The 25725-nt window shown below is 39.6% G+C and overlaps 1 protein-coding gene across 1 annotated transcript; it reads right to left on the bottom strand.

Moving 5' to 3' along the window:
- Positions 1691–3302, bottom strand: LOC109223555 (protein TRANSPARENT TESTA GLABRA 1). Its single transcript, XM_019387918.1, has one exon. The coding sequence runs from the start codon at positions 3082–3084 to the stop codon at positions 2056–2058; it is 1029 nt and encodes a 342-aa protein (XP_019243463.1). The 5' UTR covers positions 3085–3302; the 3' UTR covers positions 1691–2055.

Here is a 25725-nt window from a genome sequence, read left to right as displayed (position 1 = left end):
GACCTTGACAGTCTCGCTTATGTTATTAAGACTCACTTGTCATCTGGGGCTTAGGGACTCCTTTCATAGTTTCTTTCCACACTAAACTGCCACCAAGCATCCAAGCCCATGCATATCTTAAATCCTCTAATACAAGTCTATTTCCAATCTTCACCATCTGCAGCAACAGAACAAAGCCACACCAGTTCCTTTGATGTTGACCAGCTATACAGCCATCAAATAAGCAAATTGTCGTAGAAAAACTATAAATAGAAGTATAAATTGTGGGGTTAAAATCTTAAACTAGAAGAATTCCCAAAAATCAAATGTTTGACATGAAATATAACAAAAGATTTGCTTCGCAAACAAATCCAAAGAAGCATTAATGCAGAAAAGAAAAATGAGGGACAAGGAGGGTCCAATCCAGTCTTTGAAATTGGCATTTCCTGCTGATTTCATGATTCACGTTAACAGAAGTGGATACTTTCCCCGTAAATAAGAGCTTGTTCCTTTATTTGCATCACCAAGTCACAAGGAGAAATAAAATATCTGAGAACTAGAGCAGAGGGGTATACTTTCCCAATAAATAAGAGCTTGTTCCTTAATTTGCATCACCAAGTTACAAGGAGAAATAAAATATCTGAGAACTACAAGTAAAGAGTATGAGTGGCATTACAGTAAGGGTGTCTTGATTGTTTTTTTTGTGTGTGTGTGAATAAAATTTTATTAATCACCATAGTATCCTTACGAAACTATAGTTATGCCAACACAGCCTGCCATCAAGGAAAACAGATACACAGATTCCTACTACCTCAAGGGCTACATAACTAGAACGCAAGGCTTTGCATTACATTCCCGATTCTAGGAGAAGCTCTAACACTACATACAAATGCAATTTCCCTAGCAATGAATTCCCCATCTCTGTCTTTCTTCTCAAAGACTCTTAAGTTTTTTTTCATTCCACAAACTGTGAAATGTGGAATGAAAGAAAAAGAAACACTCTGTATGTAGTGTTTCCTTTGAATTACACACATTTGTCTTGATAAGTGAATTTCTCTCTATTATAGTGATATTGTTTTGCTCATTCCCTTATGTGTTTCCCTAATTTGAGAAGGGATTGCAGACTCAGGCTAATAATATCCAATGACTGGCATTCACAGAGCCTAGTTTTCCAGAAGCCTAGTGTGTGTGCGTGTGTATGTGTATGTATATATATATAGCTACTCCAGGTATAGTTGCATCCCCTGCAACATACAGCTATATCATAATAACCAATGATGTCTATGAAAAGCTTGTCATTTTGTTTTACCTTTTCTTTCTTGTCATTTCTCAAGGATTCTCGTCAAACAGAGTTTTATGAAACAAAAGCATGTTGAGTTTGCCACCAACAGGTTGAATTGCTAGTGATCCATACATTAATATACAAAGTCGGGGGGTCTATGGAAACCAATGCTAACATCAGGTCTGAAACATGTACTCCCTTTGTTCCCCAAATGTTGAAGAACATTTGTCATTCAAAGCCATGTTACATAAAAAAATGTATGCAAAGCCATTTTAAGCAGAACCCTAGAGCATAAGTAAAGGCTTCTGATGATCCAACAATTGGTTAAAAACTCAATTTAACTAGTAGCTAGTTCAAGTGTGCTAGTTTCTGTGAGTTAAACTTCATATCTTGCATCACAATATAGGTTGATTTCCCTAACTCAAGAAATACAGTTACACGTACTTTACCTTATCAAAAGAAAATTGTACTTGTATACATTATAAGAATCACGAACCACATCAACAAGTGAGACCACATAAACACAGCTTCCTACATTCAATAACTCATTAATAAATTATCTAGCACAAGCAAGAATCAGCAGAATCTCAGAATTACTGAATCGGCTTTTCCTGTTTTGTTCTTTTGCCACACACAAGAAGTTGAAACTATCTAAACGTATAACAGAGTCGTGCAGTCCCAAAAGGTTGTACAATTACATCCAGGCTCCAACCCTTTCCCGCCTCGGAGCAAAAGACATACAAGTAGCACTAGTAGTAGTTATCTTACATGAAAAATTCAATCTTTCAATCACCTTATACTTTAAGCAGCTGCAACTTGTTAGAAAAAGCAATGGCAATCCAATCACGTTGCGCAGCAGACCACTGAATTTGATTAATCTCAGCTCCAGCAGAGTACATTGACATGGGATCAATCCCATTAGGCCCAGCAACAGTAGGCAACTCCCAAATGAGGGCCTGCCCATCATCCCCAGCTGAACAAATATGTCTACAACTCTGTGGAGCCCACGCAATCGCATTCACACTCGCCTGATGCCTTTCCAACTCTGCCACAGGCATTGCTGGCGACCTAATATCTAATATCACAATCTTGTTACTATCCATTAATATAGTAGCCATGTATCTCAAATCTTGCTTGTTCCAAGCCAACCTCAATAACGGAGTATCCGGTTGTGGACTCTCATAGATAATTGTAGAATGTTCTTTATCCCTCAAATCAAAAATCCTAACTGATCCATCAGCAGAAACTGATGCAAAAACCCCAGCTTCACCCCAAGCTATATCGTAAACCTCTTTATCATGGGCTATCAATTGGGTTTCGACAACCCCTTTTTCAACATCCCAAATAGTACAAGTAGTATCAATACTGGAAGTACCAATTCTTTTGGGCTCAACTTCATTCCAATCAAAAGAGGTTAAAGGGGCACAGTATTCACTAGTTTTACTGTTGTTGAGAGTAAAAAGTGGTTCAACAGAACTTTCTCGGACTTCCCAGAGACGGAGGTAATCACCGGAAGAAGCGAGAATGTCGTTGGATTTAAGGGAAGCAGAAGGATTAGGATGGAACATGAGTTTAGTAGGTGGGTAAGGGTGATCGAAAGAGAGATTAGGAATTGGGTTTAGGGTTAGGGTTTCTTCGTCGAAGGAGAGAATGTCGACCCGGTTGTTGAATTCTTCGATAAAGCTACCGACGGCAATGCGACGGCGGCGGTTGTGGAGGGGAGAAGTGAAGGAGGAAAAGGCCATAGCGTAGATGGGGTAAGAGGAGTCATAGGTGACGGAGTTTTCAGATCGGAGGCGGGATTCTTGACTTGAATTTTCCATGTTTGGTGAGATGAATTAGGGAAATGGAAGGTAAATTATGTGTGTATGGGTTTGGTAGTGAAATGGATGTCAGTTGTGCTTACATTTGATTGCTAGAACCAAGTGTTTTTTGACCGGCAGTTCGCTCTGTGAGAAAATAGGGACCAAAAAAATTGTGATGATACGACTCCCCTGGCTTTGGTTTTCTTACTCCTATTATTGTATTGCAGTTAATGTTCTTGTCTTTCATTATTTTCAATACTGGTTTTATTATAAGTGCATTGCGTGTGTACCTTAAATTAATAAATACTAAGAGATCGTTTGGTAGCCGGTTAGAAGAAAGGTTATTCATGTATAAGGGGTAACATAACTTATACCATGTTTGGTAGGCAATAGTTATTTTGTATAAAATTCTGCATAACTAATACCATGTTTGGTTGACATTTTTCAATTATGCATAAATAATACATGTATAAGTTATGAGTCAATCTGTGTATTATTTTATGCGGGGTAGAAGATGGAATAACTAATACATGTATTAGTAATACATGGATAAAATACTGAAATGACAAATTTACCCCTATCACTTTACACATAAGGCTTCCTTATTTCTCTGCCAACCCGTCAACAGGTTTCACTTGCTTTCACTTGCCAACTATATACCTTGTCTTCTCTCATTTTTAAAGAACAAACTAGCAAAAGCAAACTGGAGAAGCCACTAGAAAATGGAAATACCAAAACTAAGAAGTGAAAATCAAATATGTCTAAACTTCACATAGTTCAGTAGTATGACGAAGAAGTGAAAGTAACACCCAAAGTTTATAACTAAATTGTTTCCTACATAAATGGAAAGAGAGAAAAAACAATGCAAAAGAAGGCCAGGGGTATAGTTGTAAACAAGCATTTTACTTTAAAATTTATATAATGTATATCAATTTCTAATACAACAAACCAAACATTCAAAAAAATAATCTCTGCATAACTAATACCTGCATAACTAATCCCTGCATAACTAATACATGTATAACTAATACCTGCATAACTCTAACCGGCAACCAAACGACCCCTAAGTGTGTATCCCATGTCAAAGTATACAATCTTAAAAAAAATACATAAGATTAGATAATATTGTATAAATTTCTGAAAATTATAGAATGTTGACAGTAAAGGTGTGTTATTGTGATTTTTTTTTGCTTTGTCTACAATTGCTACAGAAGCATATTATTTGAGTAGAAATTAAAATATTTTCTAATTGTTTATTAAATATTTTTTTTATTGAACTATTTAGTCTTACAACAAGTGGTTGAAAAAAAATACCGCTCTATGATTTTCAAATAAAAGAAAGTCATCCTTACCATAAAATTAAAGTAATTTTTTTTTTATCCAAAATATATACATCAAGAACCAAAAGTATAACATATAGAAATAACATAATTAAACAATCGACAATTAAAATTTTACCATAATGCTATCTCCAAGTACTCCTAATAACGTGACAGTTCTCCGGTGACTAGTCATGAAACATGTTGAATACATTGTTTAAAATAGCCTGTCAAATATTGCACAAGTCAATAATTTTGAAATTTTCAGAAATAATAAGCAGAATTAAAAATTAATTTTCCAGCGAAAGAGTATGTATCAGTATATCCAAAACATGAGCCCTTTTTATGAAGCTATTAATGTGGAAGAAATTATTTAAATGTTAAAATTATATGGTAATATCCCAATAGGAATCAAATGTTTTGAGTGTGAAGTAAAGTATCAATAGCATCGTTGTTGTGGAAGAAAGGTGATTTAAGGCTGGTTTCTATAAAATTTAAGCAAAAGCCACTCGTAAACCTAAAAATAATCCTAACAGAATTAGTAATCAAAGTACTAAATATTAGGAAAATAATTAATTGATAATATAAACAAGGAAAGATATTAAATTCCTAAATATTAGGAATTGATACATAGTTCAAATAAGGAAAAGATTAATAGTAAAAAGTTGAGGGTATTTTAAATCCTAAATATTAGGAAACCAATTAAAATTACAATTCTGACCACTATAAAAGTTATTTTAAAGCGGTAAAAAAGACGAACGACATTTCGCTAAAGGCTTTCATGCTTTTAATATAGTACTAGTCTCAGGGTATGCGCAGTTCCGCGTACCAAAGATTTAAAAGATCACATAAACATAATAAAGAGTTATAATTAATAGTTCAAGTTATATACGATTTATATAAGATAAAATTTTGATTAATTTTAAACTCCTAAGTATTTGGGCTTTCTACATACTTCAAACAAAGAAAGATTTAATAAACAAAATTTTATATAGATTGGTTTTTCTTTCTTTTATGTTGATAATATAACTTTAAAAAAATAAATTTATGTACATTTTTTAGTCATAGATAAAAAAAAAGTATAATTATGTCACTAAAATTAAACTAATATGTAATTTGATATGATCGTAAAGATCACTACAGTCTTATAAATATTAAAATAATGTACCAATTCGACTTGCGATATTAAAATAATTTCTAATAATGAAACTTCGTCTACATCAGTAAAAAGGGCGTAAAAATAGTTTTGGCCAAACAAAATTAAGTACTCCTAGTCAGCTAGTAGAAAGGAAATTTGAAAACGTTAATTTACGGTAATTTTTTGGCCTTCTATTGCCTTTTCCCCTAAATATTTGAAAAAGTATGGTTATAGCTAGTTTTATCATAAGTAAAGTGAGTCACTATAGAGATTTTTTCATTTCTATACCATATATGAAATCTTATTACCAAAAATGTGCATAGTTTCTAATTTATCCGCTTTGTTCACATTTTTTCTACAGTTATTATACCAATCATCATTAAATACTAATTAATAGTAGCTGAATCTTCCTAATTTGTCGAGCTAAAATTGAGGAACAGAATATTCTAAAAAGATTTGGCGTAAATCAGATCAAATCATATTCTTCCAGATATTCCTATTTAGGCGCGCTACAACTATGAAGTAAATATTCTTCCAGATATTTTCCACCATTAATAGCCATTAAAAAGCTTGAAAGCTTTGAATTCAAATTTGGGTTTTCAAAAATCATTATTTATTTGGATTGGGTGTTTTTGAAAATAATCGGAAATATGGTTTGGAGTTTATATCTCAATTTTGAGGGGTTTTGGTGAAGATTAGACTTGGTTTTGACTGAAATTCAGATTGAAACTCGAAGAAGAAGAAGAAGAAGAAGAAGAAGAAGAAGAAGAAGAAGAAGACATATTGGAGAAATTGTAGATTATTTGTATTCTGATTGTAGATGCTTTATTTTCTGTTTTCACAAATAAAAAACGGCTAAAACTTCTACAAATCTTCTGAAAAAACGTAATTATGTCAAAAATCACAGTTATGCTACAATTGGATGGGAATTGGGATATAAAAATTCAATGCACCCAGTTTGTAGATATTTTGTAGATAAATTGTAGATTATTTGTATTCTAGTTATAGTTGCTTTGTTTTCTGTTTTCACAAATCAAAAACGACTAAAACTTCTACAAATCTTCTGCAAAAAACGCAATTATGTCGAAATTGAAATGGGAATTGGGATATTAAAATTCAATGTATCCATTTTGTAGATAAATTGTAGATTATTTGTATTCTGATTGTAGATGCATTGTTTTCTGTTTTCACAAATCCAAAACGACTAAAACTTCTACAAAATCTTCTGCAAAAAACAGTCTACAATTTTTCTGCAATTGTCGTTCTTCTTCTTCTTCTTCTTCTTCTTCTTCTTCTTCTTCTTCTTCTTCTTCGAGTTTCAATCTGAATTTCAGTCAAAACCAAGTCTAATCTTCACCAAAACCCCTCAAAGTTGAGATATAAACTCCAAAACATATTACCAATTATTTTCAACAACACCTAATCAAAATAAATAATGATTTTTGAAAACCTAAATTTGAATTCAAAGCTTCAAAGCTTTTTAATGGCTGTCAATGGTGGAATTGCTGCTCTCTTGTCTCTTTGAATGTTTGTTCTTCTTCATTGAGAAAATTTGAAGCTGAAGGTAAATGTGTGTATGAACTTTGAAGATTTGACTTCAATTTTGATGAACTTTATTGTTCTTCAATGATGAACTTCAACTGGAGTAAAATGGGGAACCAACTTTGTTGAAGGGTTTCTTCAATTTTCTGTGAATTTAGAGGGAGAATTTGGTTTCAGAAGATGGAAAATGGTAAAAAGAATGTGGGTATGGGTAAAACGTGGGTGGGACTGAGGGGTTAGGAGAGAGAAACGTGCAGATTCCTTTAATTAAGGAGTAAAAAATGTACAATTAATTATACCCTTGATTAATTATGGTATAAAATTGGTAATTTGGTATACTAAGTGTAATTAAGTCAAACCTTAACCATTGAGGGTAATAAGATCTCCTATGTGGCATAGGAATGTAAAAATTCCATCATTATATAAGGCAAACTCTTTATCCATTTTTAATTGGGGGAATTACGCTCCTTGTCACTTGCCCAACAATCCATCAAAAAATGGCCCACGTTTGAAGCTCTTACCTGATATGGCCCAGGTTGTACATATCTGTAAATTATTTTTTACCAGTTAGCCCACCCTATTTTTTTTTTCTTTTCTTCATTCTTCTTCTTCCTCTTTCACGACTTTGCATCCCAAAATTTCTCTACCATTATATATATTCTTCAATTCTCCTTCCAGATTCAAAGTCGATAATTACTATTAAGATGAAAAGAACAAATATCACTTAAGAGAATTATTATTTTTGGAGTCACCATTAAAGGTCATCCGAAGCTTCAATTTCAGAAATTGGATTTTTTGATTTTGTTAGTTGTTTGGATTGGGTGTTGGCCCAATTGATTGGGATCGTCAAGGGAAGTTCAAAACTCAAATATGAAGTGATTTGGAGCAGATTTGAGTTTAATTTCAGAAGATGCCCAAAGAAGAAGAAGAACCCGTGAAGCTCCATTGATAGGATTCAATTGTATAATAGTGTATAAGAAATATACAATGGTGTATAAACACCTCTTATACATTATTTTATACAAGGTTGATATATTATTTATAGGTATTTGGTGGATTTCTCACATTTCTTCTTCTTCTTCTTCTTCTTTTTCTTCTTCTTCTCTTCTTCTTCTTCTTCAACTACTACACCTGTATACATGGTGTATCACTAACATTTTCACTACTGTGCTTATACATCTTTATACATTTTTATACAACTATATATATAATATACCTCTTTGTATAAAAGTGTATAATGTTGTATAAAAATGTATAAGCATCTCTGACGAACTTTTTGTACGATTTTCACTTGCAATTCTTGATTAAAACTATTCCAAATCTCCATTAAATGACTTCAAACTCTGTATACAGTCTACTTAGACTAATTATAATAAGTTCAAACAATACGCACTCCAAATTTCTCACAAAATCATATTCAAAATCTAACAAGATTAGCATTAAAGAAGATGAAATTTTAGATTTCTCGCATCTGTTTTTGAATTTTCGTAGTTGTGATAGGTGTGTAGAAACTTGAGGAAAAAGGAGAATGGAAATGTTTCACGCTTGAAGATATAGAGCATAAAAAAACTGGAAAATTCAGATCTAAGCTTATTGATATTTAGCTACACATTTGCAAACTTGTAAGTAGGCTAAAATAATGCAAGCTCAACTTATGGAGTGCGTTATTATGTAATTTTGTCTTTTTAATTTAGCTTTTAAGAGTTTGAACAAGGAAAGATATACTAAATAAAATTTTAATTGATGTTAAAGTTCTAACTATTAGGAAGATAAGTGAAATGACAATTTCATTCAATGTAAAATCTACTTTTTAAAGGGTAAAAAAAGTCAACAATATTTCGCTAAGGGTCTTCATGCTTTTAATATAGTATAGATAGATGATTTTTTTTTTATTCAATCTGTTGAGAAATATTTTATTAAGTTGAGGGTCAATCGAAAATAACTTCTCTATTTCCATAATATAAGAGTAAAACCTACCTTGTGGGAATATAGTTAATATATTATTGTTATTATATTTTGCATTTTTTTTGGGTATGGAAGCACTTTTTTGATGGCTTTAGGCAGTACAAATTCAAGTTATTAGAATATGTGAATTTTTTTACACCAGATGCTTATAATTAATTAATTAATTAATTAATTAAATAAAGGAAAATAGTGGTGAGTAGGATTTGACTTGTCGGGTGTTTTCTGTAAGACCAAGACGTAGTCATGTTTGGGGGCTAGAATTTGGACAATTTGATCTGTAAACTTTAGTTTTTGTTTGGACATCAGAAGCACTAAAGATTAATCATACTAGTATTAGATTTTGAAAGTCCAAGATATAAGAACCTTGAAGATTCAATATTGATGAATTTTCTTAGTTTTATTCTAGCAGTTTTATAAATGTTGGTCACTCTTACACAGGGATTGCTGATTATGTACCAATTATGACTCCAATGGTTGATTAACGTTTTGATAGTATTGGTCTGAAATGAAACTACCATTATTATTTTTAAAAGATTGTTTTATCATGTATTATTCAGATCAAATGCGAGTATATCATCAAGAGGCACAGAAGGGTTGTATCTCACTCCATTGAATCAAATATAGAAACAGATGCTCTAGCAAGACAGTAACTTGATTTGTTGATTTCTTAACAGACGACAGAAAAAAATGAAAACTCTTCGAGTAGATATATATAATCAAAAACTAAAGTCAAAATAATAATACGGGATAATATATAATTACTTCCCTTAAGTTGTTTCATTTTACCAGTTGTACCCTTGTACTTTGCCGGCGTTCTATGACCCCTTTGTCTTTGTTTGAACGGTAATAAATATCACCTTTTTAGGCCATCCTCAATTTCAACTGAAATAGTATATGCACTCACCAACCATATTTTAACAACTATTTTTCTTTTTTAATACTACCTAATTTTCTTTTTATTCATTATTTAAATTATTTTTCTTTTTCTCCTTCTCCCCCCCCCCCCCCNTATGCACTCACCAACCATATTTTAACAACTATTTTTCTTTTTTAATACTACCTAATTTTCTTTTTATTCATTATTTAAATTATTTTACCAAGTCTCCTTCTCAAGGTGTAATTCATTCTTTCTCGAGCCGTCCCTTCCCCCATTAATTCATTCTTCTTCGTATTAATTTTTTAATTTTCAATTTCCCCTATGTCTTTCTACTTCTTAATTTCGTTCCATCCTTCCCCCACCCATTTATTTTTATCTCCATCCTCCCCCCACCCATTTATTTTTGTCCCCAGCAGATTTTAAATGGTGAAATGGGGTTGGCTGATGTTACAATCCGGATTTCTCACCATCGGGAGTCGTGATGGTGCCTACTAACGGAGCTAGGCAAGCCAACTTAATTAACAATTTTCTTAAACACATGTTCCTTTTTAATAATTAACGGCATTAAATAAAGGTGGCGGAATTAAAATCATAAGCGGAAGACTTAAATGTAGATAAAAGATCGATAATACAGAAGTTCCAACACATATATCTCTACCCCGGGACTGGAGTCACATACTCACGAACATCTAAGGAGTACTACATACAAAGTCTGAAAGAAACATAATCTGTTTATCTCGGGTACAATGAGATGACAGCCAAATGTAAAGATAGAAGGGAGACGCCGGGCCTGCGGACGCCTGCAAGTTACCTCGGGTCTCTCTGGACTGAAGGTTCGCCCCCGTGCTAAAGCTGCTGCTGCTGCTCAATACCTGGACCTGTGCAAAAATGCACAGAGTGTAGCATCAGCACAACCGACCCCATGTGCTGGTAAGTGCCTAGCCTAACCCGGGCGAAGTAGTGACGAGGCTGGACTGGACCTCACATAAACCTGTGCAATTATAAATACAACAGAAATCGAGGTACAAAGCAACTAACAGTATGGGAGGGGAAACATGCTGTGGGGAGATAACAATATTAACAGAAAATCCAAAGTAACCAATCTAGGTGCAATTTAAAATTTAAGGCGAACAAGAAACTAATACTAACACTAAACATATTTGCATCAATAACTGTTGCGGCGCGCAACCCGACCCTAATACATTCAACACTGTTGCGGCGTGCAACCCGATCCACAATTATCACTGTTGCGGCGTGCAACCCGATCCACAATTATCACTGTTGCGGCGTGCAACCCGATCCACAATTATCAATGTTGCGGCGTGCAACCCGATCCACAATGTATACCTCTCAACCTTGCCCAAGCAACAGTCACAAATAAAGGCAAATGAGTAAACAAGTATTGGAAGGAAATCCCAACAAGGGTACACAAACAACCAATAACAACCATGCAAGAGTAAATCGTTATTTCTCTTTTTCTTTCATTCTCATATCCTAGCTCTCATTAGCACTCGTGTCAAGCTCTAAGGAATTTCTCATTTCATATACCCTCACCATTTATATTTCAGACCGAGCCAATGCTCCACGAAGTTCTACAATCGCAATATCTTTCACAAGGTGTTTACCACGTATAGAAGCCATCAATGACATGGAAGGCATAACAATATCCAAACAACTCACATATAAGGACTCACGGTCATGCTAGACCCCAATGTATAGGAACTCGTCACCATGCCTATACATCGTACTCGATCATTTAGCAATTAGCAAACAAGACTCGACTCCTATTCCCTCAAGCTAGGGTTAAACCAAACACTTACCTCAACTTCCGCGGCCAATACAATCCTTCACAACCGCTTTCCCTCACGAATTCGGCTCCAACTCGACCAAATCTATGCAATAAGGACTTCATGATATCAATATGTGCTAAATAAATCAAACCCAATGACTAATTATAGCTTTTTCATCAATTTACCCCAAAAGGTCAAAAATGCCCTCGGACCCACATGGTCAAAACCCGAGGTTCGAACCAAAACCCGTTTACCCATTCCCCCATGAACTCAAATATGTAAGTTATTTTGGAATCGGATCTCGAATTGAGGTCCAAAACCCCCAATTTTAGAAAACCTAGGTTCTACCTTAAATTTCCCAATTTCCCCATTAAAATCTTTGTTTTGAAGTTGAAATTATATTTAAAGATGTTAAGGAGTAAAGAAAATGGGTTAGAAGTCACTTACCAATCGTTTTGAAGAAGTGGAATCGTTTGGAAAATTGCCTCTTATGTTTTGGGTTTTGAAATAGTGAAAAATGACTTAAAATCCCGACTTTATATACTGTGCTGAAGACTAGCGCGGACCGCACAAAAATGCCCCGCGGCTGCGCCGAGGAAGAGCGGGAAAACCACTCTCTGAACCTACCCAGCGTGGACCGCGCTGATTAGGTGCGCGGCCGCTCTGGTTAACCTAGAATTCACTGGCCCTCTGAACCTAGCCACGCGGACCGCGCAAGAATGCATCGCGGCCACGCGGCTTCCAGCGCGGACCGCGCGGAAATGACCGCGGCCGCGCTTGGGGCCTGCAACACCTGAACCTGCAACCATCTGATATTTCTAGCCTAAGACCTCCCGGGACCTACTCAAAACTCACCCAAGCCCTCGGGGCTCCAAACCGAACATACATATAAACTCAAAAACATCCTACGGATTCATCCGTGCGATCAAATCGCCCAAACAAACATCATAATCATCAAATTAGGCCTCAAGACCCAGGATTTCCTTCCAATTTTCATAAAACATCAAGTTTAGAGTTTTTAGTCCAAAACACGTCACACGACGTCCAAATTCAACCAAACTTTACAGAAAGTACTTAAGCCGTATATAAGACTTGTACCGGGCGTCGGAACCAAAATACGAGCCGGATACCACAGTCTTTTAATCAAATTTCATTTCCAATTTCCTTAATTATTTCCAGAAAACAATTTCACACAAAAATTCATTTCTCGGGCTTGGGACCTCGGAATTTGATTCCGGGAATACGCCAAGTCCCATATTTTCCTACGGACCCTCCGGGACTGTCAAATCACGGGTCCGGGTCCGTTTGCCCAACACGTTGACCGAAGTCAAACTTAATCAATTAAATACCAAGATTTAACAATTTTTCTCACAGATTTCATATTTAAACTCTCCGGCTACGCGCCCGGACTGCGCACACAAACTCGAGGCAACCCCCAAGTGAGGTTTTCACGGCCTCAGAAATACAGAGCGAGTAGGAATACAGGTGATGACCCTTTGGGTCATCACATTCTCCACCTCTAAAATAACCGTTCGTCCTCGAACAGACAAAAGAAAGGAGTACCTGAGTCGGGGAAAAGATGGGGATAACGGCTCCGCATGTCGGACTCGGACTCCCAGGTCGATGCCTCCGGAGGCTGACCTCCACTGAACACGAACAAAAGGAAAACTCTTGGATCTTAATTGATGAATCTGCCGGTCCAGAATAGCTACCGGCTCCTCCTCATAGGATAAGTCCTTGTCCAACTGAACAGTACTGAAATCTAACACGTGGGTAGGATCGCCGTGATACTTCCGAAGCATGGATACATGGAAAACTGGATGCACGGCTGATAAGCTGGGCGGCAACGCAAGTCTATAAGCCACCTCTCCCACTCGATCAAGAATCTCAAACGGGCTAATGTACCTAGGGCTAAGCTTGCCCTTCTTCCCAAATCTCATCACGCCCTTCATAGGCGACACTCGGAGCAATACCCGCTCACCAACCATGAAAGCTACATCTCGAACCTTACGGTCTGCGTAACTCTTCTGCCTAGACTGAGCTGAACGAAGCCTCTCCTGAATGATCTTGACCTTGTCCAAGGCCTCCTGAACCAAATCCGTACCTATCAACCGAGCCTCTTCCGGCTCAAACTATCCAACCGGAGACCGGCATTGCCTACCATATAAAGCCTCATAAGGAGCCATCTGGATGCTCGACTGGTAGCTGTTGTTGTAACCAAACTCCGCCAAAGGCAAGAACTGATCCCACGAACCTCCAAAATCAATAACACAAGCTCGGAGCATATCCTCCAAAATCTGAATAGTCCGCTCGGACTGACCGTCCGTCTGGGGATGAAATGCGGTGCTCAAATCTACCCTTGTGCCCAACTCTCGCTGAACTGTTCTCTAGAAGCGTGAGGTAAACTGCGTACCCCGATCCGAAATGATAGACACGGGCACACCATGAAGGCGAACAATCTCCCGAATATAGATCTCAGCGAACCTCTCAGAAGAATAGGAGACTGCCACAGGAATGAAATGCGCTGACTTGGTCAGCCTATCTACAATAACCCATATCGCGTCGAACTTCTTCCAGGTTAACGGAAGTCCAGTAGTGAAGTCCATAGTAATCTGCTCCCATTTCCACTCGGGAAGCTCAATCCTCTGATGTAAACCACCAGGCCTCTGATGCCCGTACTTAACCTGCTGACAATTCAAACAACGAGCCACATATGCTACGATATCCTTCTTCATCCTACGCCACCAATAATGCTGCCGCAAGTCCCGATACATCTAGAGTACCTGGAGCTATGGGCCTCCTCTAAAATCAACTCTCGGATCCCATCAACATTGGGCACACAAACTCGCCCCTGCAATCTCAAAACACCATCATCACCTAAGGTAACCTGCTTGGCACCTCCTCGCTGCACCGTGTCTCTAAGGACACATAAATGGGTATCATCAAACTGGCGATCACGGATACGCTCCAATAACGAAGAACAAGCAACCGTGCAAGCTAACACACGACTGGGCTCAGAAACATCCAGTCTCACGAACTGATTGGCTAAAGCCTGAACGTCCAAAGCAAGCGGCCTCTGACTGACTGGAATATAAGCAAGACTGCCCATACTGGCTGACTTCCTACTCAAAGCGTCGGCCACCACATTGGCCTTCCCCGGATGATATAAAATAGTGACATCATAATCCTTCAACAACTCCAACCACCTCCTCTGCCTCAAATTCAACTCCTTCTACTTGAACAAGTACTGAAGACTCTTGTGATCGGTGTACACCTCACACGCCACACCGTATAGGTAATGCCTCCAAATCTTCAAAGCATGAACAATGGCTGCCAACTCTAGATCATGAACCGGATAATTCTTCTTGTGGATCTTCAACTGCCTCGAAGCGTAAGCAATGACTCTGCCATCCTGCATCAATACTGCACCAAGTCCAATACGGGAAGTATCACAATAAACTGTATAAGGCCCTGAGCCTGTGGGCAAAACCAATATCGGTGCCGTAGTCAGAGCTGTCTTGAGCTTCTGAAAGCTCGCCTCACACTCATCCGACCATCTGAACAGGGCACCTTTTTGGGTCAATCTGGTCATCGGGGCTGCTATGGATGAAAATCCCTCTACGAACCGGCGGTAATAACCTGCTAACCCCAAGAAACTCCGAATCTCAGTAGCTGATGCTGGTCGAGGCCAGTTCTTGACTGCCTCAATCTTCTTCGGGTCCACCTGAATACCCTCTACTGATACGACATGACCCAGAAATGCAACCGAACTCAACCAGAACTCACACTTCGAGAACTTAGCATATAACTGACTATCCTTCAGAGTCTGAAGAACCACCCTAAGGTGCTGCTCGTGCTCCTCCTGGCTGCGGGAGTACACCAAAATATCATCAATAATGACTATCACGAACATGTCCAATTATGGCCTGAACACTCGGTTCATCAACTCCATGAATGCTGCCGGGGCATTGGTCAACCCAAACGACATGACCAAGAACTCGTAATGCCCGTACCGAGTACGGAAAGCTGTCTTAGGGACATCGGATGCCCTAATCCTCAACTGGTGGTAGCCAGATCTCAAGTCAATCTTGGAAAATACCCTGGCACCCTGAAGATGGTCGAACAAATCATCAATCCTCGGTAGTGGATACTTATTCTTAATTGTTACCTTGTTCAATAGCCGGTAATCTATACACATCCGCATCGACTCATCCTTCTTCTTGACGAATAACACTGGCGCGCCCCAAGGCGAAACACTGGGTCTAATGAAACCCTTATCTAACATATCCTGCAATTTGTCCTTTAACTCCTTCAGCTCCGGCGGGGCCATACGATATGGCGGAATAGAAATGGGCTGGGTGCCTGGAGCCAAATCAATACAGAAATCGATATCTCTATCGGGCGGCATACCCGGCAGGTCCGAAGGAAAAAACATCGGGAAACTCCCGGACAATAGGCACAGAATCTATGGGAGGGACCTCAGCACCGGAATCACGAACATAGGCCAAAATAGGCCAGACACCCCTTCTCGACCATACGTCGAGCCTTCACGTACGATATGACACTACGGGTAGAATGACCTGGAGTCCCTCTCCACTCTAAGCGTGGCATACCCGGTAAGTCTAAAGTCACGGTCTTGGCATGGCAGTCCAAGATAGCGTGATAGGGTGATAACCAATCCATACCCAGAATGATATCAAAGTCAACCATATCTAAGAGCAACAAGTCTACACGGGTCTCAAGACCCCCAATCACTACAATACATGAACGATGGACTCGGTCGACCACGATAGAGTCACCCACCGGTGTAGACACATATACAGGAATACCCAAAGCATCGCTAGGCATGACCAAGCATGGTGCGAAATAAGATCAAACATAAGAATACGTAGATCCTGGATCAAATAGTATTGAAGCATCTTGATCACAAACCAGAACCATACCTTTGATCATCGCATCTGAGGCCTCTTCTTGGGGCCTAGCCTGGAGTGCATAGCAACGGGGCTGGGCCCCACCACCCTGAACTGTATCCCTAGGTCGATCTGTTGCTAGCTGACCTCCGCCCCTAGCGGTTTGAGCTCCACCTCTAGTGCCTCTACCTCCACCTCTATGGCCTCTACCTCCACCTCTAGCTGGCTGTGGAGCATCCGGTGCCTGAATCATAGGACGGGGACCCTGCTGCTGCGACTGAGTACCCCTCAATCTCGGGCAAGCTCTCCTGATGTGACCATACTCACCAAACTCATAACAGCCCTCTGAACGCTGTGGCTGGCCCAGACGACCTGAATGACCTCCACGGAAACTCTGAAGTGGCGGTGCGCTGATGGGAGCTGACGGTACGCTGAGGGACTGCGGATCAGAATAATGCCCACGGTAACCACGATCACTTGGGACACCCTAAGAAACCTGGAGGGTTGACTGGAATGGCCTGGAGGGCTGACCCCTATCATAAGAATCCCTGCCTCCAGATGAGGCACCACTGAAACGACCTGAGTGACGGGGTCTCTTGTCTGCTCTACGGCTACCCCCTTGTGCTAGAACCATCTGAACTCGGCGGGCCAAATTGGCCGCCTCTTGAAAGCTGATCTCACTACCAGTCTCCCTAGCCATCTGGAGACAAATCGGCTGAATCAAACCATCAATAAATCTCCTCACCCTCTCCCTCTCAGTGGGGAGTATGACAAGAGCATGGCGAGCTAGATCGATAAACCGGGTCTCATACTGAGTGACCATCATAGACCCTTGCTGGAGGCTCTCAAACTGCCTCGGATAAGCATCCCTCTGAGTAACGGGAAGAATCTTCTCCAGAAACAACTCTGAAAACTGATCCCAAGTCAAAGACGATGACCCCGCTGGTCTGGCTAAACAGAAATCCCTCCACCAAGTCTTGGCGGATCCAGATAAACGGAACGCAGCAAAATCAACTCCATTGGACTCCACAATGCCCATATTCCGAAGAACCTCGTGGCAGCTATATAACAAATCCTGGGGGTCCTCTGAAGAAGCACCGCTAAATGTGGTGGTAAAGAGCTTGGTGAACCTATCCAGTCTCCACAAAGCATCTGCGGACATAGCCGTTCCATCGCCGGTCTGAGCTGCCACAGCTGGCTGAACCACTGGAACCTGAGCCTGGGGAGCTACCTTCTCCGGAGTACGTGCAGCAGGAGTCTGAACTCCTCTTCCAGCCTGAGAAGTGGCTGGTGCTACTGGAAGCAAACCCGCTCTAGCGACGCTCTCCACAAAGCCTACCAATCTGACCAAAGCGTCCCGAAGAACTGGGGTGGCTATAAACCCCTCTGGGACCTGAGCTGGGCCCACTGGCGCTGTTGGGACTGGGGACGAAACCTCCTCGTCAAAACCGACCTGAGGCTCCGCCGCTGCTGCTGCTGCTCGGGGCTGAGCTCTGCCCCTTCCTCGGCCTCTAGCACGGCCTCATCCTGTGCCCCCAGCGGGAGCTGCCTGGGGCTTGGACTGCTGGTCTGTAGATGAGGAAGCGCGTGTTCTCGCCATCTGCGAGGAAACAGAATAGAAGTTCAATTAGTACTGAGAAACCAAACCGCACGACAAGAAAGAACAAAGGAGAGATTTTTCCTAACTTGGCAGCCTCTGGGGGATAAGTACCGATGTCTCCGTACCGATCCCTCAGACTCTACTAAGCTTGTCCGTGAGTTGTGAGACCTAATGTTTTAAAAGGCGGGGGCGTGAGGCGAGGCGTTTTACCTCTGACGAGGCGAGGCGTAAGCCCTGAGACATGGGGCGTAAGTCCCATGGACCTTTAAATTTTACTAATTTCATGAATTTTTAAGATAGTATAAAATAATAANAGAATAAAAGAGACTCTGAACTTATAAAAAAAAAAGATAAAGAAAAAAGGTACAGAAAATGAATTGATAACAGATCCTCACTCTGTACCTCTCCCTTTTCCCCAAAAGATGAAAAGAGAAAAGCTTGACAAACAGTTTTCAAAGTTTCTAGATATTTTGAAGCAACTTTACATTAACATACCTTTCACAGATGCTTTGACACAAATGCCTTCATATGCTAAATTTCTTAAAGAAATTCTGTCAAGTAAAAGAAAATTGGAAGAAGTTTCAGTGGTTAAGCTTACAGAAAAATGTAGTGCTATACTTCAAAATAAGCTCCCTCAGAAACTTGGTAATCCGGGAACTTTTACAATTCCTTGTACCGTGGGAGGTACTCACTTTGAAAAGGCGTTATGTGATTCAGGTGCTTCAATAAATCTAATGCCTTTTTCAATTTTCAGGAAATTAGAACTTGGTGAAATGAAAGATACTGGTGTGTCTCTTCAATTAGCTGATCAAAGTACTAAGAGACCAAATGGAATTATTGAAAATATCCTTGTCAGAGTTGACAAATTTGTATTCCCAGTAGATTTTATAGTGTTTGAAATGGAAGAAAATACTGAGGTACCATTAATTTTAGGGAGACCATTTCTCGCAACAGGGAGAGCAATTATTGATGTTCATCAAGGACAATTAATATTGCGAGTTGATGAGGAAAGAGTGATTTTTGACATGCAAAAAATGATGAAATTTCCTGGGGATGAGTCATCATCATCTTGTTTTCAAATTGACTTACTAGATGACCTTGTAGATGAATACAAAGATAATCAGTTAATTACTGATTCATTGGAAAGATGTTTAGTCAGGTCAGGTACCACAAGTGATGAAAATGCCATAATGAGAGAAGAAGCGGAAACATTGGAAAAAGAATCAGAAAATGAGAAAGTCTCACAAGAAGAAGTTCAATAAAAAATTGAATTCAAAAATCTTCCTTCTCATTTAAAATATGTTTTTCTTGAACCTGAATTATTTCCAGTAATCATTTCATCTTCTTTGACTCCAGAACAGGAATACAAACTGATAGAAGTCTTGAGGAAACATAAAAGAGCTTTAGGGTGGACTATAGCTGACATCAAAGGAATCAATCCAGCTATTTGTATGCATAGGATCCTCATGGAAGAAAATTACAAGCCAATAGTCCAACCCCACTGGAGACTTAATCCAGCAATGCAAGAAGTTGTCAAGAAAGAAGTAGTGAAACTTCTAGCGGCAGGTATCATTTATCCAATGTCTGATAGCCCTTGGGTAAGTCCTGTACAGGTAGTACCAAAGAAAGGAGGTATGACCGTAATAAAAAATGAAAATAATGAACTCATACCTACAAGCAGTCACAGGATGGAGAGTCTGTATTGTTTACAGACGACTTAATGATGCCACAAAGAAAGATCATTTTCCTTTGCCTTTTATTGATCAAATGCTTGAAAGAATTGCAGGGCATAGTTTTTATTGTTTTCTTGACGGATATTCTGGCACTACAACATTATGCATATATAGCTACGAAATCTTAGCTACAGATTTAAAAATCGTGGCTAGTACCTAACAATAGCCACAAAAATTTGAATTTCGTAGCTATTTACAAATTTATAAAATTTCTCAGCCACAAAAATTAAATTGGCAAAGCTAATTCCTCATTTTTGCTATAACTGCTAAAAATTGTGGCAATAATTAACTAAATAGCAAAAATTTATTGCTACAATAAAATTTCGTAGCTAAACATAACTTTTTGCCACATGATAAAAGTTAATGTAGCAATAGTAATCTTTTAGCTACGATAGATTATTTGAAGCAAAGCATTATAGCTAAATAAATATTTTTGCTTCGAGTTATAAAAATATCGTGGCTTACGGTCTGCATAACTCTTCTGCCTGGACTGAGCTGAACGAAGCCTTTCCTGAATGATCTTGACTTTATCCAAGGCCTCCTGAACCAAATCCGTACCTATCAACCGAGCCTCTCCCGGCTCAAACCATCCAACCGGAGACCGGCATCGCCTACCATATAAAGCCTCATAAGGAGCCATCTGGATGCTCGACTGGTAGCTGTTGTTGTAAGCAAACTCCGCCAAAGGCAAGAACTGATCCCACGAACCTCCAAAATCAATAGCACAAGCTCGGAGCATATCCTCCAAAATCTGAATAGTCCGCTCGGACTGACCGTCCGTCTGGGGATGAAATGCTGTGCTCAAGTGTACCCTTATGCCCAACTCTCGCTGAACTGCTCTCCAGAAGCGTGAGGTAAACTGCGTACCCCGATCTGAAACGATAGACACTGGCACACCATGAAGGCGAACAATCTCCCGAATATAGATCTCAGCGAACCTCTCAGAAGAATAGGAAACTGCCACAGGAATGAAATGCGCTGACTTGGTCAGCTTATCAACAATAACCCATATCGCATCAAACTTCTTCCGGGTCAACGGAAGTCCAGTAACAAAGTCCATAGTAATCCGCTCCCATTTCCACTCGGGAAGCTCAATCCTCTGATGTAAACCACCAGGCCTCTGATGCTCGTACTTAACCTGCTGAAAATTCAAACAACGAGCCACATATGCTACAATATCCTTCTTCATCCTACGCCACCAATAATGCTGCCGTAAGTCCCGATACATCTTCACGGCGCCCAGGTGAATAGAGTACCTGGAGCTATGGGCCTCCTCTAAAATCAACTCTCGGAGCCCATCCACATTGGGCACACAAACTCGCCCCTGCAATCTTAAAACTCCATCCGCATCTAAGGTAACCTGCTTGGCACCTCCTCGCCACACCGTGTCTCTAAGGACACATAAATGGGGATCGTCAAACTGCCGATCACGGATACGCTCCAATAACGAAGAACGAGCAACCGTGCAAGCTAACACACGACTGGGCTCGAAAACATCCAGTCTCACGAACTGATTGGCTAAAGCCTGAACATTCAAAGCAATCGGCCTCTGACTGACTGGAATATAAGCAAGACTGCCCATACTGGCTGACTTCCTACTCAAAGCGTCGGCCACCACATTGGCCTTCCCCGGATGATATAAAATAGTGACATCATAATCCTTCAACAACTCCAACCACCTCCTCTGCCTCAAATTCAACTCCTTCTGCTTGAACAAGTACTGAAGACTCTTGTGGTCAGTGAACACCTCACATGCCACGCCATATAAATAATGCCTCCAAATCTTCAAGGCGTGGACAATAGCTGCCAACTCTAAATCATGCACTGGATAGTTTTTCTCATGAATCTTCAACTTCCTCGAAGCATAGGCTATAACCTTGCCATCCTGCATCAATACTACACCAAGTCCAATACGGGAAGCATCACAATAGACGGTATAAGGCCCGGACCCTGTGGGCAAGACCAACACCGGTGTCGTAGTCAGGGCTGACTTGAGCTTCTGAAAGCTCGCCTCACACTCCTCCGACCATCTGAACTGGGCACCCTTCTGGGTCAACCTGGTCATCGGGGCTACAATAGATGAAAACCCCTCCACAAACCGACGGTAGTAGCCTGCTAACCCCAAGAAACTCCGAATCTCCATCGATGATGCTGGTCTAGGCCAGTTCTTGACTGCCTCTATCTTCTTCGGGTCCACCTGAATACCCTCAGCTGATACAACGTGACCCAAAAATGCTACTGAACTCAGCCAGAACTCACACTTGGAGAACTTGGCATATAACTGACTATCCCTCAGAGTCTGAAGAACCACTCTAAGGTGTTGCTCGTGCTCCTCCTGGCTGCGGGAGTACACCAAAATAATCGTCAATAAAGACTATCACGAACCTGTCCAAATATGGCCTGAACACTCCGTTCATCAACTCCATGAATGCTGCTGGGGGCGTGGTCAACCCAACGACATGACCAAGAACTCGTAATGCCCGTACCGAGNAGAGACTCAAAAGGAAGGCTTCCTTAATAAGAATTCCGAATTGGGCCATTTCTTTAATGCTTTGGCCCAAATAGCCTCTCCCTCGGTCCAAACCCACCCCAATAACCCGGTCCAGTCCCGTTACACCCCAAAACGCGTCGTTCCATCTTAGGTTAATCTGGACCGTCGAGGTTAATTGATCAGACGGTCCAGAAGCCCCTTACCCCTGATATAATAATGTCGGACCCGACCTACCCCCCTTTCTCACCATCTTCAACAAACCCTAGAGACTCCTCTCCGTCTCCGCCGCCTGCCGTCGCCGGAAATCGTCTCCGGTGGCGGCGGGCGTCCAACCTTCTCAAACTTACACCACTTATTCTCCTCACCTCCTTTTCTCGAATCTGTGCTTGTTTCCTTCAAATCTTACCAGGTCCTCAAATATCTCGAACCCTAACTGAGCCGCCCTAATTTTCCACCGCCGTTAATGGCGGCGCCGGCGTCCAAACCCCACCCCATGAACACCATAGACTCACCATTCCCTCATCCCTAATCTCCAACCGGGTTTCCTCGAATCTCCTTATATCTGCTCGAATTTCAAATCTTAGGACGAGCAGAACCCTAAAATTCGATAGGGTTCGAGCTTGGCCAATTTCTTGCGTCCAGTATTGGATTTGAGTCCTGAAATAACATTTTCATTTGTTTTGGTAAAGAACGAACGATTATTATATTCCGGGGCTCGAATCGAGTTTCCAGTGTCCGGTCTAGGCTCCTCAGGTAATGTTTTCTTGGTTTTTCTTTCCATTGTTTTCTTTTTATCTCTTCTCGATTAATCAATTTAGGATTTGGTTGTCTTTTTGAATTCAGTATAGGCATTTTTCTGTTATCTGATTATCTTTTCTTTTAATACATAATAATAATTAGCTTACATGTTTTCCAAGTCCTGTTTAGATTTCCTCATGTACGGTATTCTGAAATTTGCTTTCCTCATCTTGTCAATTTGATCACTAATCTTGCCTGAGCATGTGTTTGGTTTTGTTTTTGTTAATTGATTCTGTCTAGGTATTGTTTGATCCTTATTTTTGTTAGTATGTGATTCGTTAGTTTTTGGTTAGTTTAATTCAGTCCGGTGTGGGTTTAATCAGTAAGTGTCATGGGTTAATTCATTTAGTTCATTTAGTCATTAGGCTTAGATTAGTTGTTTGGTTATAGCCGATAGATTTTATTGAATGTTAGTAATTTCAGGGGGTCTCCAGGGGTATTTTGGGTACCCAAAATGGTTAGTTTGTTAAAGCTTGGTAATTCTAGAACTCGAATAAGGGTAGTATAGGTATTGTATAAGTAGAAGAACACCCTAGGGCCTTCTAGAATAGGACTTTAGTGAAGATTTCAGCAAACTTAGGGCAGTAACTTGAGAGACAAGCTAAAAATTGAAGGTCTAGTGGATGAAATCTGAAACTAAAAGAAGGAAAAAATGTGAGTGCCATCTAGAATATTCTACCCCATTTCTTGCCTATAAAAGGCAACCCCAATGCCTTCATTCACAAGTTTTTTTCGGCCTCCAATTTCCTCCAAAAACATTTCATAGCTTCCATTAGCTGAGAATTTGAATTTCAAATCCAAATCTTAGATCTAGTTCTTCAAAAAACAACAAAAAATCTTCAAAAATTCAAAAAAAAACTGTTCCATTGAAAACTTTAGGTTAATCTCGATTTCTAGTTATTGATTCATATTTTCTAGTTCAATGTCTGGTTGCGGAAGTTTCAGAGGTTCACTGGGTTGATTTCGAGTGATTTTGGGTTTAATTAAGCTGGTTTTGATTGAGTTTTGGACTGCTGAAAGTTTCAGAAGTATTCTGGGTGCATTTTCGAGTCAATTTGGTGTTATTCAAGCTGTTTTGATTGGGTTTTGTGCCTGATTTGGTGTGAAACATTTACTGGGTCATTTGAGACTATTTCTGGGTTAAAATTGCTGCTGAGTTTTTGAACTTGTTCCTGTTTGCTGCTGGTGTGAACTCTGATTTGCTGAACTACTGCTGACCTCCTCGTTCTTCTTGTTCTATTTCAAATTTCAGGTACATACCTTGAACCAGTTGTGGTGTAGCTCAAATTGAAAAATGGAATGAGAACTATACACGAACGTTTGCTGCTCAATATTCATTTAGTTCAATACGTGCTAACAATTTGGTAGATGTAGTTACTTAGCGTAATCGTAGTTGCTTAGTGTAATTGTAGCTCTGTTTCATATTTGGATAAACGAACAAACTGTCTGGACTGTATTGATTCTCAATTCGTCTCATGATTTAATTGTAGTTAAAATTGCTAGATTCAAAGCATGCTTAGGTTTGATATCAATGTTAGTAAGTATTAAGTGGAAATTAGGAGTTAATCGTGGTTTTTATATAGTTCTCATATTTGAATGCGTCCTCAGTGGATTTTAGTAGAGATTTAGATGATTTGAACATTTTATAATTTGTATTAATTGGACTGTGTGAACTGCATCTGTATAATCCACTTCAGTGTGCACATTTAACCAAGTATGCACATAATTCTATAGGTTAGTCTGAATTCCAGTGTGATGCTTTTGGAGATCAAAAATAGCATGGTAATACAGTAGGTGTTGCGTCTATTGTTCAACAAACTTTGGCTACATTAGCTTGATCATTGAGCTCACTAATTGATTGTAGGACTTCCTTAGTTTAGATCTGATCAGAATACAAATTAGAATTAAATTGACATTGTTGAATTGATTGAAGTTGAAATTACCTTCAGTTGTTACTTAAATCTATGAATCCAATTGGTGCAAGCTCAACCATGAATATTGAGCTGACCCAAGGATCCTGGGCTTAACAACCCGTCCAGTGGTTTTAGGGCTCTCGGTGTCACTGACGCCTGGGCCGATTTTGTTTCTAATGAATCTTCCAAATTGGGCCTGTCATGAAGCCCAAGACTGGTTAGCCGCTCATGAAGTGAAAATTCTGGTTATTTCTATTGGTCCAGATTTGAAAGCAAGTACACTAAAGATTCTTATTCTTTTTAATTGTGGATGTAGTTTAGATAAGCTTTGGACCTGTTGACTAAAATCCTTTTAGAGATAATCTCTTAATAGATAATCGTAGTCTCTTTTGAGACTGGCCTTTAAATAAAACGAGATGAGCCTCGCCGAACAAACATATAAATTGCGGGGCCCTCATTTAATTGCTTTATTAAAAATATTTTAGCAATTCGGGACGTGCCATTTAGCGAATTTTCGTGGCCTCCCACAAAGTTAACAAGACGCTAGCCACTTTAGGCGCGCTTTTTTAATAATTTTACCTTC

The sequence above is a fragment of the Nicotiana attenuata genome, chromosome 3 (genome assembly GCF_001879085.1).
Source record: "Nicotiana attenuata strain UT chromosome 3, NIATTr2, whole genome shotgun sequence".
Taxonomy (NCBI): Eukaryota; Viridiplantae; Streptophyta; class Magnoliopsida; order Solanales; family Solanaceae; genus Nicotiana; species Nicotiana attenuata.
The sequence above is the reverse complement of the archived record's forward strand: the minus strand, read 5'-3'. Positions and strand labels throughout refer to the sequence as shown.

What these genes read in the sequence shown, in the direction of transcription:
- LOC109223555 (XM_019387918.1), bottom strand. Translation starts at nt 3,084, where the DNA reads ATGGAAAATTCAAGTCAAGAATCCCGCCTCCGATCTGAAAACTCCGTC.